The sequence below is a fragment of the Peromyscus eremicus genome, chromosome 15 (assembly GCF_949786415.1).
Source record: "Peromyscus eremicus chromosome 15, PerEre_H2_v1, whole genome shotgun sequence".
In the NCBI taxonomy this organism is placed as follows: Eukaryota; Metazoa; Chordata; class Mammalia; order Rodentia; family Cricetidae; genus Peromyscus; species Peromyscus eremicus.
This window is the reverse complement of record NC_081431.1, coordinates 10,326,808-10,344,417: the sequence shown is the minus strand read 5'-3', so window position 1 is coordinate 10,344,417 and position 17,610 is coordinate 10,326,808. Positions and strand designations below refer to the sequence as shown.

The 17,610-nt window shown below is 43.1% G+C and overlaps 1 protein-coding gene across 2 annotated transcripts in view; it reads left to right on the top strand.

The window, feature by feature from the left end:
- Rab3gap2 (RAB3 GTPase activating non-catalytic protein subunit 2) overlaps positions 1 to 17,610 on the top strand; it is an 85,506-nt gene that overhangs the window by 57,212 nt on the left and 10,684 nt on the right. The window contains exons 20-29 of one of the 2 annotated variants that reach the window (XM_059280964.1): positions 1,479 to 1,692; positions 2,538 to 2,635; positions 5,423 to 5,528; positions 6,981 to 7,141; positions 7,982 to 8,210; positions 11,753 to 11,866; positions 12,025 to 12,131; positions 15,273 to 15,339; positions 16,303 to 16,373; positions 17,358 to 17,393. In XM_059280964.1, the coding sequence (XP_059136947.1) occupies positions 1,479 to 1,692; positions 2,538 to 2,635; positions 5,423 to 5,528; positions 6,981 to 7,141; positions 7,982 to 8,210; positions 11,753 to 11,866; positions 12,025 to 12,131; positions 15,273 to 15,339; positions 16,303 to 16,373; positions 17,358 to 17,393 (1,203 nt within the window). Of the gene's footprint in view, positions 1 to 1,478; positions 1,693 to 2,537; positions 2,636 to 5,422; positions 5,529 to 6,980; positions 7,142 to 7,981; positions 8,211 to 11,752; positions 11,927 to 12,024; positions 12,132 to 15,272; positions 15,340 to 16,302; positions 16,374 to 17,357; positions 17,394 to 17,610 lie in introns of both variants that reach the window. The other variant, XM_059280963.1, reaches the window with a different exon arrangement.

Below are 17,610 nucleotides of genomic sequence, written 5' to 3'. Positions count from 1 at the left end.
GTGTGTCTTCATATGTTCTGTGTGAAATGGCTTGAAAGGCTGGCAGGTTCTAGCTGAGGCTTGACATCTTTGTATCCCTGGTCACACAGAGGACCTATGAACAGATGCAATGAGGGCTGTGGTTATGGTGTACTAGTCATGTTGCACAGAGGACCTATGAGCAGATGCAGTGAGGGCTGTGGTTATGGTGTACTAGTCACCTTGCACAGAGGACCTATGAGCAGATGCAGTGAGGGTTGTGGTTATGGTGTACTATTCATGTTGCACAGAGGACCTATGAGCAGATGCAGTGAGGGCTGTGGTTATAGTGTACTATTCATGTTGCACAGAGGACCTATGAGCAGATGCAGTGCGGGCTGTGGGTATGGTGTACTATTCATGTTGCACAGAGGACCTATGAGCAGATGCAGTGCGGGCTGTGGTTATGGTGTACTATTCATGTTGCACAGAGGACCTATGAGCAGATGCGGTGAGGGCTGTGGTTATGGTGTACTATTCATGTTGCACAGAGGACCTATGAGCAGATGCAGTGAGGGCTGTGGTTATAGTGTACTATTCATGTTGCACAGAGGACCTATGAGCAGATGCAGTGCGGGCTGTGGGTATGGTGTACTATTCATGTTGCACAGAGGACCTATGAGCAGATGCAGTGCGGGCTGTGGGTATGGTGTACTATTCATGTTGCACAGAGGACCTATGAGCAGATGCGGTGAGGGCTGTGGTTATGGTGTACTATTCATGTTGCACAGAGGACCTATGAGCAGATGCAGTGAGGGCTGTGGTTATGGTGTACTATTCACCTTGCACAGAGGACCTATGAGCAGATGCAGTGAGGGTTGTGGTTATGGTGTACTATTCATGTTGCACAGAGGACCTGTGAGCAGATGCAGTGCGGGCTGTGGTTATGGTGTACTATTCATGTTGCACAGGGGACCTATGAGCAGATGCAGTGAGGGTTGTGGTTATGGTGTACTATTCATGTTGCACAGAGGACCTATGAGCAGATGCAGTGCGGGCTGTGTTTATGGTGTACTATTCATGTTGCACAGAGGACCTATGAGCAGATGCAGTGAGGGTTGTGGTTATGGTGTACTATTCATGTTGCACAGAAGAATACAGCCACATGTCATTTAGTTTTCTTGGAATCAAAGTTACACTTACATACTGTATGATTACTTTCTATTATGTAATACATATTTATTAGGGTCCTAACTTTTAGAAGAGTATATAGTACTCTAAAGAAACTTCCTAAAATGGCACTGTTAGTAGTAAATAGTTTTTCAAGGTTAGTTTACTTATATAACATTATATTCATGAAATATCATTCAAAACTAATATTTTAAACAGTACAATACCTCTGTTATATTTCATACTAATTTTTAAAGCTACCATTGCTCAACAGCCTTGAATCTCAGCTCCAATAAGGGGCTAGAGTTTGTGGCAATTCATAGAGACAAGGCCTACTCTTACTCTTGAAGGACTTGGCTGTGTTGCTAAGGCTGGATGATAAGGAACTCGTGAAGCTCCGGGCCTTGTTAGAGAAGTACAAGCAAGAAAACACCAAGACCACTGTCCGGTTTTCTGAGGATACAGATGGAGTGCTGCCTGTCAAGATCTTCCTTGAGTATCTAGAGTATGAGAAGGATGCGCTCAGCATAAAGAAGATAAGTGAAGAGGAGTATGTGGCTCTCGGTAGGTAACATCCTGGAATCTGCTCCATATGCCCTCCCTCTTCTACAGAAGTCCTGGTGCAAGTATACAGCAACTCAGTATCTGCTTTTGTTTGAAATTCAACAACCAAAGAATTCAGCATACATATTTTTTGGTCAGTGATATATTCTGGGTGTCCACACACCATGTCACACACGTTTAATAAGCCTTAACACTGTGGAAGGGTTGGGGCTGAAGGGATGACTCATTCAGTGAAGTGATTGCCACGCAGACATATGGACCATAGTTTGAAGTCACAGCACCTGTGCAAAAGGCCAGGCATGGTGCATCTGCCTATAATCTAGCACTGGGAAGACATAGATGATAGGATCCCCGGGGCTCTCTGGTCACCTAGTCTTGCCTAACTGATGAACTCCAGGTTCAGTGAGTGATCTATTTCAAAACATAAAGTGGGAACATTTGAGGAAGACCTCCGACATTGACATCTGGCCTCCACCCATGCACATACACATACAACATACACACAAGGGTCAGTTTTAAGACATGATGATTTCCCTTCTGTTCTCCTAAATCAAATTCAGACATTAAGTTCTTTTCTTTCGGGTGTGGAGACCTTTAATCTCAGCCCTCGAGAGGCAGAGGTAGATGGGTCTCTGTGAGTTTGAGGCTGGCCTGGTCTACATAGTGAGTTCCAGGACAGCTAGAGCTACATAGAGAAACCCTCACAAACAAATCAGCAACAACAACAACAAATTATTTTCTTTCATGCTGTCCTCCTCCTCTGGGATTCCACTTTGCAATTAAGCAAGATTGTTAATCTGAGCATTCCTCCTCAGTAACAAATGTTTGTTTGTTTGTTTTGCTAGGCAGTTTCTTTTTTTGGAAGTGTTTGCATGGAGAAAGCTCTACTGAGGATATGTGTCATACTCTGGAGTCTGCGGGATTTAGCCCTCAGCAGTTACTGGTAAGGTTTTGTTATTGAATCCTTGGCAAAAGTTACATAGAAGTGTTAACTTTCAAATCATTATCCTTAGCATATCAAGAACACACATAAAAAAACATGAAATGATCAAAGAAAATTGTAATTACCATATTAAGATTGTGTTATTTTATCTTATAAATTTTTGGCCTCAAATAAATATAGACTCTAACAGGTGAATGCCTTTACAGTAGATTTTGATCATCAGTTGTTACATTAGAAAGAAAAAGTTCTTAAAAACAAACTTCTCTAAAATGTGAATAAAATTGATGTCAACATTTTCAAGTTTCAAATATTCGAGGGTGCAGTCTTTACACACATGTGAAACAGAAGAATCATCCAGTGAGAAAACTGAAATACAAAGAGCAAGGAAGTTACCCATCACCCTCAGCTCCCTCCTTACTGCCTCCTGCTCATGCGCAGGTGTACACAGCACACATCTCAGGTTTTGGCCAGCATTTGGACAGCCTACCCCCATCAGCTTACTGACTATGTTTGTGTGTGCTTCCATTGAACATTCATCTAAAAGTCCTTTAAAGATGGGTTCTTCCTACTAGTCTGTGAAAGTGTGTACCTCAGGAGGTAGGACAGTTAAAATTATGCATGAATATCAGTAAGCAAATGGGTTTTAGTTAGTGAAGTGTTAAGCAAACTTCACATATCTTTATTGTATATTTGCAAAAAAAAAAAAGGACCGAGGAACCATTGAGAAACACATTGTAACTTTCCCTTAAGGAAAATATACAAAGTGGGAAAAAGCCAATTTTAAAAAGATCCAAATTGGGGTATCTGTGTAACCTTTGTGAAAAAGCACAATGTTCTTGTTCTGAAAATTTGTTCTCTTACTGTAGTGATGACCAAGATTTGAGAGACTTTAAACCTCTTACATATATTTAAAAACCTGGTGGCATTTTGTTTATTTCTTTGTGGGGGCAGGATGGAGTGAGAGAGTCTTGCAGTGGAGTATAGACAGGTCTGGAACTCAGGACCGCCTGCTTCTGCCTCACAAGTGCAGGTGACAGCCAGGCACCACTGTTCAGTTGTAGCAGGATGTACTTGTAGTAAACCGCTCACACGCCTTATAACCTAACCAGTAGGTAAGTCTACAGCAGCGGAGCCTGAGCCTAGAGGTAGAAAGTTCTTCCCTTCGCTGCCGCACAGCATGTGCACACAGGCAGAGGCAATGCTGAAGGTGGGTGTTTCGTTACCACTGAGAACCACCTGTTGGTTATGAACAACAGGTTGTGTGAAGCTGGGGGTCGTCTAAAGCAGAGGGGAGACCCCTGATGATCAGGGTAAGACAGTCAGTTTTCTGGACTCAGCAGCGTGCTGGGTCACCAATGTTAGAAATAACATGCTAGAATATGATCTTACTTTTGTCAGTCAGTGGTTGTCTGTCCTCCCATCTTATAAGCCAGTGTCAGAAGAACATATGGTTTATGTAACCATTCGTATTTGTCACTATTTTATGGACATGAGGAAATTAAGGGCAGAGTTTTTTTTTTTAAAGTTCTTGTATAGGCTAAACTAGAATGGGGCTGGCATGGAAAAAATATGAAAGGAAAGGGGGAAGAAATAAGATTTCACATTAAAGAGAGAAAGCATGTGAGTGATTTCATATATGTAAAAGTTATATACATATTCAGATTTATGTGTGTATTTATGTATATATGTACTCAAACCTTTTTAAAGAAAGAGAATATCTAAGTTAGTTTTAGACTAAAGTTCTAACTCCTTATGTGCATGGTGCTGGAAGTTAGGGACTCTGTTCACTGTTTCTGAAATGTGGGTGGCTGTCCCTGCCACAGGGGTTATTGTTAAAATCAATGAGGAAATATAACGCCAGCCACTTTATGTGGTTCCTAGTCCTGGGTCACCTGTGTAAACTCATCCCCTTCATACACCACCTTCCGCCGCTCCTTACCCTCACTGTTTGAAAGTAATGTGAACTAACCCATTTCAACCAACAGCTTTTAGAGCTCTTCCACATAAACTACTGCAGTTCTATAAGCAACCAAGGTGCTGCATAGAAACCAGCACTTAGCCAGGCGGTGGTGGCGCACGCCTTTAATCCCAGCACTCGGGAGGCAGAGGCAGGCGGATCTCTGTGAGTTCGAGGCCAGCCTGGACTACAGAGTGAGTCCCAGAAAAAGCACCAAAACTACACAGAGAAACCCTGTCTCGAAAAGCCAAAAAAAGAAACAAACAAACAAACAAACAAACAAACAAACCCGCACGTACAGATGTGACACTGCTCTTCAAGTTTTCACCATCTCGCAATTGTCTTTAACAAGCTTCACAAATCTGAAAGGTGTTGTAGACTTAACTCTTAAAAGGCTTTCATTCATGTTTGCCAAAATCGTCTTGTTTACAGCGTGTGTTCCCTAACTTGTTAGGGATTCTGGAATGGGAACTTGGTGGTTTGTACTTTGCCCACGAGAGCCGCACAGCCCCTCCTCCCTACGTCTCCTTTGAGAACAGCAGCGGGCACTGTACTCCACAGTCGAAGGTCTCAGGGGTGTCCTTCCTGGCAGTGTCTCCTTAACATGGCTTAGATCGGAAGACAGTGTGTGTGACCTAAGAGGTGGAGGTCAGGTACCCAGCAGGCGTTGAGAATCTCTTAGGGAGACAGTGATCCCCACATTACATGATAGAGCGAGCACCCAGCTAGACAGCTGCATCATCGTGTACACATGCACACTGTAGGAAACTGTGAAATCTCCTCTTTGTTAAATATTATTTAGGCTGAAAAACATTTTAATTTTATTTTAGTCTCTGCTCCTAAGTGTTTGGCTTTCGAAGGAAAAAGATATTTTGGACAAACCACAGTCTGTCTGCTGTCTTCATACCATGCTGTCCCTGTTGAGCAAGATGAAAGGTAGGGGATGGAACATCTTGTGGGCCAGTGCTCAGGGTTTCCACTTCGATGCTCTGAAATAAAACGTAGTGTTTCAAATACCACACAAAGACAGGAGGAGTTTCTTTCAACAAAAGGAGACCACAGTGTAGAAAACGTTTCAGTGGGGCATGAAGCTAGGAGGAACCTTTGTACACACCAGGTCCTGGTTTGCATCCTTGGCTCTGTGACCCTGTTGCTGGAGAAGTCTTCATGCACTGGTCGAAAGCTTCCTGTGTATTAGTGATACGCTTTAATATAGGACTGTGAAATTCTGCCGTCAGAAGATGTAACGTTATTGGAAAATGGTCTTTGGTAGAAATAATACTTTGCCTTTTTTGGTAGAAGTGTCTCAGTGTTTAAGAGCACTTGTTGCTCTTCTAGAGGAGCCAGGTTCCAATCCCAGCACCCACACAGTGACTCACAACTGCCTGTAACTCCAGTTCCAGGGGATACATTACCTTCTTGTGGCCTCTGTGGGCACCAGACATACATGTGATACACAGATATGCATGCAGATGAAAAACCCATACATATAAAGTAAATAATAAAAATTTTCTAAAAGTATATATCTCCCCATTATTCCTTTTTAGTAATGATGAAAATATTTTAAATAAGAGTTTGGGGCCTGGCAGTGGTGGTGCACGCCGTTAATCCCGGCACCCAGGAGGCAGAGGCAGGCAGATCTGGCCAGCCTGGTCTATAGTGAGTTCCAGGACAGCCAAAGCTGTTACATAAAGAAACCCCATCTCAAAACAACAGCAACAACAACCTCCTCCCCCGCAAGGGAAAAAAAAAAAATGAAGAGTTTGGTATTGATTCAAGAAACAGCTTGACTAACAATATAAAGAAATGGAAGATAAATGTTGTGAAAGAAATCAATTGCAGTGGCTTAGGGTTTTTATTGCTGTGATAAAGACCATGACCAAAAGCAACTGAGGAGGAAAGGGTTCATTTCTTCTTCTACTTCCAGGTAACGTCTATAACTGAGGAGGTCAGTGAACCTCAGTTCCTGGAGGCAGAAACTGGAGCAAAGACTGGAGGAGTGGAGCTTACCGGCTTGCTCTCTGTGCTCAGCCTGCTTTCTTACACACCCCAGGACCACCTACCTAGGGGTGGCACCACCCACAGTGTGCTGGGTCCTCCACATCAGCCACCAATCAAGAAAATGCTACACAGACTTGCCTACAGGCTGAGCTTATGGAGGCATTTTCTTATTTGAGGTCCCTTTCTCTCAATGGCTCTTATGTCAAGAGCTTGTGTCAAGTTGATAAAAACCTAGCTGACACACAAAATTAATTTTCTGGTGCATTTAGAAATACGCGGGTATATCTTTGAGGGATTTAGTTTAAACATAAAGAGTGAGACCCATATACAACACACCCAATTGGCAGGGTAAGATTTTACCTTTTGCTTTTCTTCTTTTCTCTGCAGTGGCCATTGATGAGACGTGGGATTCTCAGTCTGTGTCCCCTTGGTGGCAGCAGATGCGTATGGCCTGTATTCAGTCGGAGAACAATGGCGCTGCCCTGCTGTCTGCACATGTTGGGCATTCTGTTGCTGCACAGATGTCCAACAGTGCTACAGATAAGAAAGTGAGTGGGTAGCTGTGCAGCTGCCCTCTGTGCCGAGCTAGTTGGCCGGTGGGTGGTTTCCATTCTTGAGTAGATAGCTTGCAGTGCTCTGGAGTGTCTAGACTGTGGGATGTGTGAAGAACTTAAGTAGCTGGTAATGGATGGTGATGCTTTCCTCATTAAGGGGTCAGGGCCACACTAGACCACTTCTTGGGTTTATTCAGGTTCTGCAGGCCCATGATTATCTCCATCCTCCTCCTCTTACACACCCGGCACTGAGTCAGACGGGCCAGCACTTTACCAAGCATTTGCTGTGAGGGTTTCCCCTCTTCTCCTGAGGGTTCATTTACATTAAGAAGAGAAGATTTGCTTCTCTTATATTTCATGGTAGGTCAAGTGGTTTTTCCTAGTGGGATGTTAGATTAAAACCTGAGTGGGTCTATAGCAGTTTACTCTAAACGTTGTCAGCCCTGGAAGTTAAGAGCTAACTATGACGTTACCAGATTGAGGTGTTTACAGTGATAGAGTTGGCTGGTATATTCTGTCAGTGTCCTGAGCAGAGCAGCCCTTGCCCAAGGCCAGAAGACTCTCTAAGATGCACACTGGCTGAGCCCGACTTATTACCACAGGACCTCTTCTAAATGTCCCGAGTCTCCAGTCTCATCCAGTCAAGTAGTAATCTGTAAAATGACGTCTCTGTTGCTTTCATTTAAGTTAATGTTATTCAGAGTCTTTGCCAGACGACTGGGGTGTGGCTCAGTGTTAGAGCGGTTGCCCAGCGTGTGTAAGGCTGTGGAGTCAATCCCCAGCACATCAAAAACAAACATATTGCCAGAGTATGAGCAAGATATTTTCTCTTAGTTTTCCCAGACGGTTTTGGGTGCTGATGCAGAAGCCCTCACAGACTCCTGGGAAGCCCTTTCTCTTGACACCGAGTACTGGAAGCTCCTGCTCAAACAGCTGGAGGACTGCCTCATACTCCAGACTCTGCTTCATAGCAAGGCCAGTCCTCCAACTGCCAAAGTGTCATCTCCACAGACAGAGCCACTTCCAAGACTTTCTGTTAAAAAACTGTTAGAAGGAGGAAAAGGTGAGCTGACGCACATGCGTCCTTTCGAGTATGTATTTGCTTGTTTTGTTTTCTTCAGACAGGCTCTGACAATGCAGCCAGGGCTTGCTTTGAACTCACAGTCCTCCTTCCCTAGCCAAGTGCCATGAACATAGGTGTGAGTGTTTTCAAGTTAATTTTAGACTAGTTTTCATTGAATGAGATGTTTACAAGACTCCCATCCTGGATCTGAGTCCATCCTTCTCCCTGGTCCCACCTCAGCCACCCACAGACTCTTTTAAGTCTTGCTCGTATTCAAAAGTCCATCCAAGTATCCCTCCAAGAGGCCATTCCCAGCCAGCTTTCTCTCCTCCTGATCTCCTTAGAACTAATAACTTCATCCCTTCCTCTCTTTCGTCCCCTTTTTGTGTTTCTCAATTTTCCATAAGTATATGTTTTATGTTTCATTGCCACACAGTAGTCATATGTATTTATGAGACATAGTGTGACATTTTAATACATTTATGCGTCATTAGCTCAGATCCTTTATGTGGCTGTTTGTCATTGTCTTGTGTCAGAGCACTCCAAGTCCTCTCCGATGTCTGTTTTGAATATTGAATTAGTTGTCAACTTTAGAGTCCCTGCTGTGCTGTAGACTGGCAGTGTACTCCCCCTCTCCAGATGCACCCTAGTACCTAGTACCTAGTACCTCCTACTGCCCTCATTCCTCCTCCTCACTGCCCTGCACTCTCCCCAGCCTCTGCTCATAGCTCTTCCACCCTTTACTCCTGTGAGAGCAACTGGAGTTTCCACATGTAAGTGAGAGCATTCAGCAGTGTCCTCTTCTGATGCATGACTTTTATAACCCACCAATTAACCAGAAACCACCCCTAGCTCCCAATTCTTGGGAATGTGGGCATAGTTTTCTCCATACTTCTTCCTGCTGTTTGTGGATGAAGTATCTTCAGGGTCCTAGAGAGAAAATTTTGAGATAATGGCCAAGTCCTGGGAAGACCAGCAGTAACCTTTGCTGATCGATATCACCTGTCAAGTTTCAGGCGGTCTCGCCTGATCAAACCTGATCCATATTAACCCTGAAAGAATCCACAGCCTCTCATCTCCTGTGGGAACAAAACTCCAAAGCATTTTTTATTTCTATTAGACAAATACATTTTTTGACTTTTCAAAAGTTAAGGCATTCCTAAGGTATAAAGGCTGATTTATTATATTTTAAGGCATTCCTAAGGTATAAAGGCTGATTTATTTCAACAGTCCCTCTTTCAATCCTATGTCTCTTAGTGGCTCTTGTTTGCTTATGACCATTTAAAAAATTCAAAATCAACACAACATACAGAATCCAAACTCTCTGTGTATTTCCCATTTCTATGTGGCTTATTTTTTATTATTGTACTTCTCTCTTCAAAGTCTTTATTATTTTTAAACTGTTTCTCTTTTACTGTCCATACCCTTTTTCTTTCTTTTTTTTCTTTTTTTTTTTTTTTTTGTTTTTTTTTGTTTTTGTTTGTTTGTTTGGTTAGTTGGTTGGTTTTTCCAGACAGGGTTTCTCTGTGTTTTGGTGCCTGTCCTGGATCTCACGCTGTAGACCAGGCTGGGCTCGAACTGCCTGGCTCTGCCTCCTGAGTGCTGGGATTAAAGGCGTGTGCCACCACCGCCCAGGTTTTTCTTTCTTTCTTAAGCCTATATACATTGTAAAACACACTGGAACCTGTTTAGACTTTTTTTGTCTAGATCTCTTTTACTGTGTATCTTTTAGCCTTTTTTTGACTGTATGAGCAAACTTTTAAGCTGATAAGGTACACCTGGATTCTCCGCATCAGCAGCTCTCGGTCCGGGAAATTTAAGCATGAAACTCTTGGCCTGTTTGGAGGTTTGTCTGACCAGGAACTGCATTCACTCTTCCTAGAGCTCTAGAATGCTGATGCTTGCACTGTGGCAGGTGTTTTTTCTTAGTTTTTTGTTCCTTTTTAACATACTAGCTGCTCAAGGGCTCACTGACCGGCAGAAACAGTCCGGCCCAAACTCTTAAAGGAGCCGTATCCCTTTTTTGTTGTTATTCAACTTTCTCAGGCTCTAGATGGATATATGAGCCCCAAGTTGGTATGCCAATTTGTTGTTGTTTGTTTCTTGCTCTTTTGGGGGGGGGGGCTGCCACCAGCTTCCAAATAAATCACACACGGAGGCTTAGTATTACTTATGAATGCCCGGCCTTAGTTTGGCTTAGTTTCTAGCCAGCTTTCTTTATCTTAAATTATCCCATCTACCTTTTGCCCCTGGGCTTTTCCTATTCTCTTATTTTCATAAGTCTTACTCCTTGGCTTGCTGTGTAGCTGGGTGGCTGGCCCCTGATGTTTTCCCTTTCTCTGGCTTTTTCTCCATCTCCCTTTCCAGATTTCTCCCTCTGTATCTTCTCTCCTGCAGCCCCACCTATCTCCCTTTTCTGCCATGCTATTGGTTGTTCAGCTCTTTATTAGACCATCAGTTGTTTTAGACAGGCACAGTAACACAGCTTCACAGAGTTAAAACAAATGCAACATAAACAAAAGTAATACACCTTAAAATAATATTCTACTACAGTACCCTCTTGATAAGTAAAACATGTAAATTATGACTAAATTTTGCCCATAGATATTTCACATAGCAAAGTTAGTTGTATATTAGATGTAATATGGGTTGGATGGGTAGTGTCACTGGGGCAGTGACTCCATGCGGAAGAATGCCTCTGCCAACCAGGAATCTTTGAGTTCGAGTCTTCAGAACTCATGTAAACAGCCAAGTGTGGCTGTGTACACTTTAACCACAGTGCTATGGGAGAGGGAGACAAACTGGAGTTTGCTGCCATCCTGGATCCAGGTTCAGTGAGAGACCCTGTCTCAAGTCAACAAGGCAGAGTAACAGAGCAGGACACCGCCGTCCCCTTCTGATGTCACATGTACGTATGTGTGCGTCCACACCTATACAAACACATATGCATTTGTTTTAAATTTTAAAAAGTAACGTGAGGAGGAGGCATTAGTTTCATTGATAGAGTGATTGTCTGGCATGCATAGTCCTGGGCTTAATCCCCAGCACATCATAAACTAGGGGTGGTGGCACATACTTGTTCTACCACTTTAGAGGTGGAGGGAGTAGCATCAGAGGGTCAAGGTCATCCATCCTCAGCTATGTAGTTGGTTTGAAGCCAGCCCTGACATAAGACTCTCAAACCAAAAAAAAAAACCCTTTAAGAAAGTAATTTCTCTCCATCTGTGTCTGTGTAGTGTATTTTGAATTTATGGATCTGGCAAGTATATGACATACAGTATTGACACATGTCCATTTATGTTTATTTGAGATTTTTCTCAATGTAGAAGTGTGCCCCCAGATAGCAGCTGTCTTGCTTGCCCTCCCAAGGTGAATGGTAGATGTTAACACTGCTGTAAATCCCATGGCTTTTTGGCATCACCTTCCATTCAGATTCAGAAGTGAATGTGGTGTGGGAACATCCAGCATACCCTATTTTTGGTTAGTACATTGCTACTCAAATTTTACCAGATTTTATTTTCTTTCTTGTCTCAAACCTGTAGGTGGTGTTGCAGACAGTGTAGCCAAGTGGATATTTAAACAGGACCTCAGCCCTGAATTGTTGAAATGTGCCAACCAAGAAAGAGATGCAGAAAACCCAGATGAACCCAAAGAAGGTATTGCCCGAAGTTTCCTTGAGATGCCAGAGGTGCAGATAGACCTAGGAGCCATACCAGGTGACACCCAAATAATGAGCATTGAGTGGTCTGAGGCGGAGTGATGTAGCTGTGTTCTTGTTACTGAAAGGATGCTGTTACCCTCTCGTGTCTTTCAGACTTGCTGTGTTTAGCCTATGAACAGTTCCCTTGTAGCCTTGAGCTGGATGTGCTGCATGCACACTGCTGCTGGGAGTATGTTGTTCAGTGGAATAAAGACCCGGAGGTACGTCCATCTCCATCTGATGATTGTGTCTGCACACATGTACCCAGGCCAGGCTTGTCCTGGAGCTCTCGAAACATTTGCTTTGACCTAGTGCTGTACTAGTAAGTGTGCTGGGTGCTTTTCATACATTGCCTTGTATGCCTTTGTGGCAATACTGAGTATTGAACCTATAGCCTCATATCTGCCAGGGAAGCACTCCAACACTGAACTATATCCTAGCCCTTTTAAACTTATTTCCTGGAGACAGGGTCTTGTTAAGTTGCCCTTACTGGCCTTGAACTTGTGGCTTTCCTGGGTAGTAAGCAGTGTGTACTGAAGTGGTCAACTGTGTTCTTAAGTGTCTCTCTTTTAGACCTCAATCAGTAATTCGTTAAGATTTTAGGAGTTATAGCCTCATGTAGTTCTAGCATTCCTTTTTTCATTGACTAGAAGCATGGGGTAAGTCAAGACTGACTGTAGTTCCTATTCCGCTGTGGGGACTCAGCGAGATGGGATGGAGGAACATGAACAGGATCCCCATCCTGGCACCAGGGTTTGGTTAAAGTTTAGCAAAGACAGTGTATTGTTTAAATCATTCTGTTAGTGTAGTCTTTTAATATGTAACACCATTACATATTAAAAAGACTTTATGGGGGGGAAGGATGTCCTATTGTATCAATGTGAGTTAATTCACCTTTGAGGTTTTTATACAAGAATGCAGCCCGAGATAAAGACCCCAGAGAAAGAATTTGGATACAAGAGGAATCATTTACAAGAATACTCATGAGGGAGGCTTGAGTGAAGGAGATGGTGTTTCATCTTGATGTCAAGTCTGAAGGATTGATGCCTTTCTTAAATGGATGGAGTGGTGAGATAATAGATTTGGTGACCAGTTGAGGGTCAGCCATTTAATTGGGATCCAAAGCCAAACTTGGGGCCACTCCCTAGGGTACTTCCAGACCAAAATGCCCACAGAAAATTTGTAACCCTGAAAGTATGGCCTTTATCAGAGAGTTAAGCCAGCAAGGCTAACCTTGGACAGGAGTTGGCCTTGTATACAGTAGGGCTGTTTCTGGGTTATTGTTCTTGTCCAAATATAAGAAAAGTGGTAAACATAGACACACTAGAGCCATGAGACACTAGGCTGCCATTAGGACCTTACTTTGACTTTACCAAGATTTACACATATGTTAGGTTGGTGCCATTTCACACAGAAATGCAGGAGGAAATAAAAACTATACTTGTTCCAGTTCACTGAGGACAGGGCAAAGCACACATCTTCAAGTAAGGGGAGAACTGTGTTCCAGACTGGGCTGTACCAGTACAGTCCTGTGTTAAAGGAAGGAGGAATGAGCAGCACAGCTTTCGGTTCTGGCTCACAGAGGGGCCCGACTGTCTTTGTGCCCGGTGGCCATTCCTTCCAGCTAATCCTGGTTGCAGCACACAGTGGCCTGACCTTTGGAAACACCGCTGAGTCCACTGTCTTCATTTCTTCCTAAACGAGAATGTTCTACAGTCGTAGTCATCTTGAAGCGTAGAGAAGATGGCATGCATAGTACCCAGTATTCCCGTTAGTGCAATCGTTGGCCTCCATTAGGATGATTTGAAGACTGGCTGGCTGGCTTGTTTATGTGGTTTTCTTGTTAACTATTCATCCACTTAACACATCACCCCCATCCTAACTTCACCACTATACACACATCTACCTTTCATTTTAAATTGAGTTCTCTTTGGAGAATTTCCTGTATCAACATTATGGGACAGTAGTGATAGGGGGCTTTAAAAGGTTTTAGCAAACATCTGGATGATTTTATGTTACATGCTATTATGTAAATTTGAGTATGTCAACCTTTGTGATTACACAGATAACTTTTAAGCCTTCCCTCTGGTGTTTCCTGTTCCCTTACTCTAATTCTTTTCTCCTTTCCATTTACTTCTGACAGACTGATACGCTCGCTTTCATATTTATTGTCTAGCTCCTTCACTAGACTTTTCCCTCAGTGAAGACGAAGATCTGGGTCCATTTTCTTCAGTGTAGTGTTCCTGGGGCCTAAATAGGCTTTGTGCATAGTAGCTGTTCCAAATTTGTTGCATAATGATTGTTTGCAGAAAGAAACTAAGTTTTCATGCCTGTGAAATTCAAGTATTGCCTGTAGAGAACAATTGTGTGGTATATAGACTGCAGAGAGTTTGAACCTCCCTGTCAGCATGATCCGGGGTGTGTCTAGACATTAACCATTAATTAGATAATGGGATGATTGAAGTTATCTTATCAAAAGTTATGTTCCTAATTCACAGAGTTTCTTTGGTTTACTTTTCTCCTCCCCCTCCTTTTGTTTGTTTGTTTGAGTCAGGGTTTAGCTATCGCTTAGCCTGGAATTCCCTTTGTAGTCCATGTGGTCAGGAATTTGTGGTCCTTCTGCTTCTGTCAATTTCTTTTTGTTTGCTTGCTTGTTTGTTTTTGAGACAGGATCTTACTGTGTAGCCCTGGCTGTCCTGGAACTCACTATGTAGACCAGGCTGGCGTCAAACTCGCAGAGATCCACCTGTCTCTGCCTCCAGAATTCTAGGTTTAAAGGTGTGTGCCGCCATACCCAGCGGCTGCTGCTTCAGTGGTGGTAGTGCTGCTGCTTCTTCCTCTTCCTCCTTCTCTTCCTCCTCCTCCATGTGTATGTGACTGTTTTGCTTGCATGTATGTATGTGCACTACCTGATGCCCAGTACCCTTGGACATTAGAAGGTGTTGGATCCCCTGTGACTTGGGTTGTGGATAATTGTAAGCCATCATGTGGGTCCTCTGCAAGAGCAACAAGTGCTCTTTACCACTGAACCATCTTTCCAGCCCATTTGCCAAATTCTTAAATAGATTTTTGCCAGAATTTAGTAAGAAGTCTCCAGTGGGAGCTGGAGATGGGGCTCTGTGGTTAAGGTTGCTTCTTCAGAGGACCTGAGTTCAGTTCTCAGCACCCTAGTCTGGATGTTCACACGTGCCTGTAACTCTGGCTTCAGGGTATCTGATGCCCTCCCCTAGCCTCCAGAGGTATCCTCTCACACACAGTGTTCACTCGCCACAGACACATACACAGAAATAAAAGTAAAGCTTAAAGAAAAGGTTTTCGTTGATGTGAAGTAACCTTTATCTTCTCTCTCTCTCCTGTCTAAGGAAGCACGCTTTTTGGTCAGGTCCATAGAACACTTGAAGCGCATTCTTAATGCACATGTTCAAAACGGTGAGTAGCAGATGTTAAGGCCTCATGGTTTCATGGGAGCCCCTGCCGTAACAGGACATGAATTGTTCAGCTTACATCCTCCACCAACATCTTACTCTTTGCTAAGTTCCCCTTGTAACTGCTTCCTCCTGGGAACTACTACAGGTTGCCAACTGCTTTGCTATGTAAATAAAAGCACAGGTTTTGTTCTTGTTTGCTTAGCTGAGTTTTTTCTTTAATTATTTTTAATGTTTTAAAGTACTTTTTTATCTTTGGGGGTAGGTGCTTGTTTGTTTCCTCTTGCAGTAAGGTCTCATGTTGCCCAGGCCACCCTTGAACTCCTGATCCTCTTGCCTTTTCCTCCCAAAGGTTGGCATTACAGGCATGAGCCACCACATCTGGCTACCTTGACATACTTTCAATATTTTAATACTTTTACATAAGAATTAAGCTGTTCTCAACAATTTGTGCATGCCTTTTATGATGAATTTCAGAGATGTGCTGGGAGACCAGTAAGTATCATGTTAACAGACATTTCCCAAGAGGTTTTTCCAAATCACTGTCTCAGTCAGTGTGTGCTCCATTTATTTCATACTTTCACCAAAGCTTGAGAGCCAGGACTGCTAGTCAGTAATAGAGCCTTGCTGAGCATGTGCAGGGCTCTGTGTCCCACTCCCAGCACAGCCCCAGCACAGCCAAGCAAGCAAACAAACATTCTAAGCCTTTCTGGAGGCTCTGTGATGTTATGATGATGGTGGTGATGATATTTTTCTTGCTGCTTGTGATAGGAATTTTATAATTACTGTTTATGGCTGTACTCTTCTGTTCACTTATTCTTTCATTAAAAATGACAATTCAGTGTAAGATGCAAGAAATAATATGTAAATAGAGAGTCCACATGGTTTCATAAGCTTGGGGAAGAGAGTTGCAAGTCTGCTGAAGTTGCATCTGTAACCCTCTGTTCATCTTTCATTTGCTGTGTAGGTATTGCATTGATGATGTGGAATACATTCTTGGTTAAAAGGTTTTCTGCTGCTACCTACTTGATGGATAAGGTGAGGTGATTTAAATTGTCACATACTGACTTCTTTATTGAGTTCCCTTAATTAATTTCTTTCTTTCTCTCTCTCTTTTTTTTTTTTTTTTTGGAGACAGGGTTTCTCTGTGTAGTTTTGGTACCTGTCCTGGATCTTGCTCTGTGAGACAGGGTTTCTCTGTGTAGTTTTGGTACCTGTCCTGGATCTTGCTCTGTAGACCAGGCTGGCCTTGAACTCACAGAGATACTCCTGCCTCTGCCTCCCGAGTGCTGAGATTAAAGGCGTGCGTCACTACCCAGCCATTCCCTTAGTTTCTTAATGTTAGAAAGATTGTTTACACTGGGGTGTGTAGACAGCTGGTAGACAGTCTTTCTGGTATTGATAGTGTGGTTTATTCCTTCTGGCTTAAATGTACTTCCCAGGTCTAGCGTTGTGTGTGTGTGTGTGTGTGTGTGTGTGTGTGTGTGTGTGTGTGTGTGTGTTTCTGGTATTGATAGTGTGGTTTATTCCTTCTAGCTTAAATGTACTTCCCAGGTCTAGCGGTGTGTGTGTGTGTGTGTGTGTGTGTGTGTGTGTGTGTGTGTGTGCACATGCGCGCGCTTTCTAGGGAAGCTGTTTCTCCCACCCTCAGCATTCCTTACTTGCCTGTAGTTCGTCTGTGGTTGAGGCCTCCTGACCTTTCCCTCTTCCACATTAGTATGTCTGTTGGTGCAGGGAATTGAACCCAGGTGCTCTGTGAGAGCAACAAGTGCTCTTAACTGCTGAGCCATCTCTCCAGCCCAAGAATATGTTTTTGAAAAGAATTATTCATGAGCTCTGTGTGATATTTTTTGTGATATATTTTTTTTAGTTCTACCACAGAAAAATGTTGCTCTTATTGTTGGTAGCCTGCCAATAGTTAATGACTGGCATGGATTTATAGCTGTAATTCTGGATGCTTTTATTTTCTGTACCATTTGAATGCCTTTTAGTTTAAATTTTAACATTTTCTGTCTGTTTCAGGTTGGAAAATCTCCAAAGGATAGGTTATGCCGAAGGGTGAGTGATTCTCAGTGTTAAACCTACACTGTACATAATATCTTTCTGTATGAGTAAACTTTGATTTTCACTGTTGAGATGACAGTAAAAACAGAGAGTACTGCATTAAGGAAATGGTTGTGATCTGTGGTCACTCGGTTTCCCCGTCTAGATGGCGGTTAGCGTGTGTAAGTCTTAAGGTCGTTGGGCTTTGGACTCTGGACTGGAGTAGGATTGC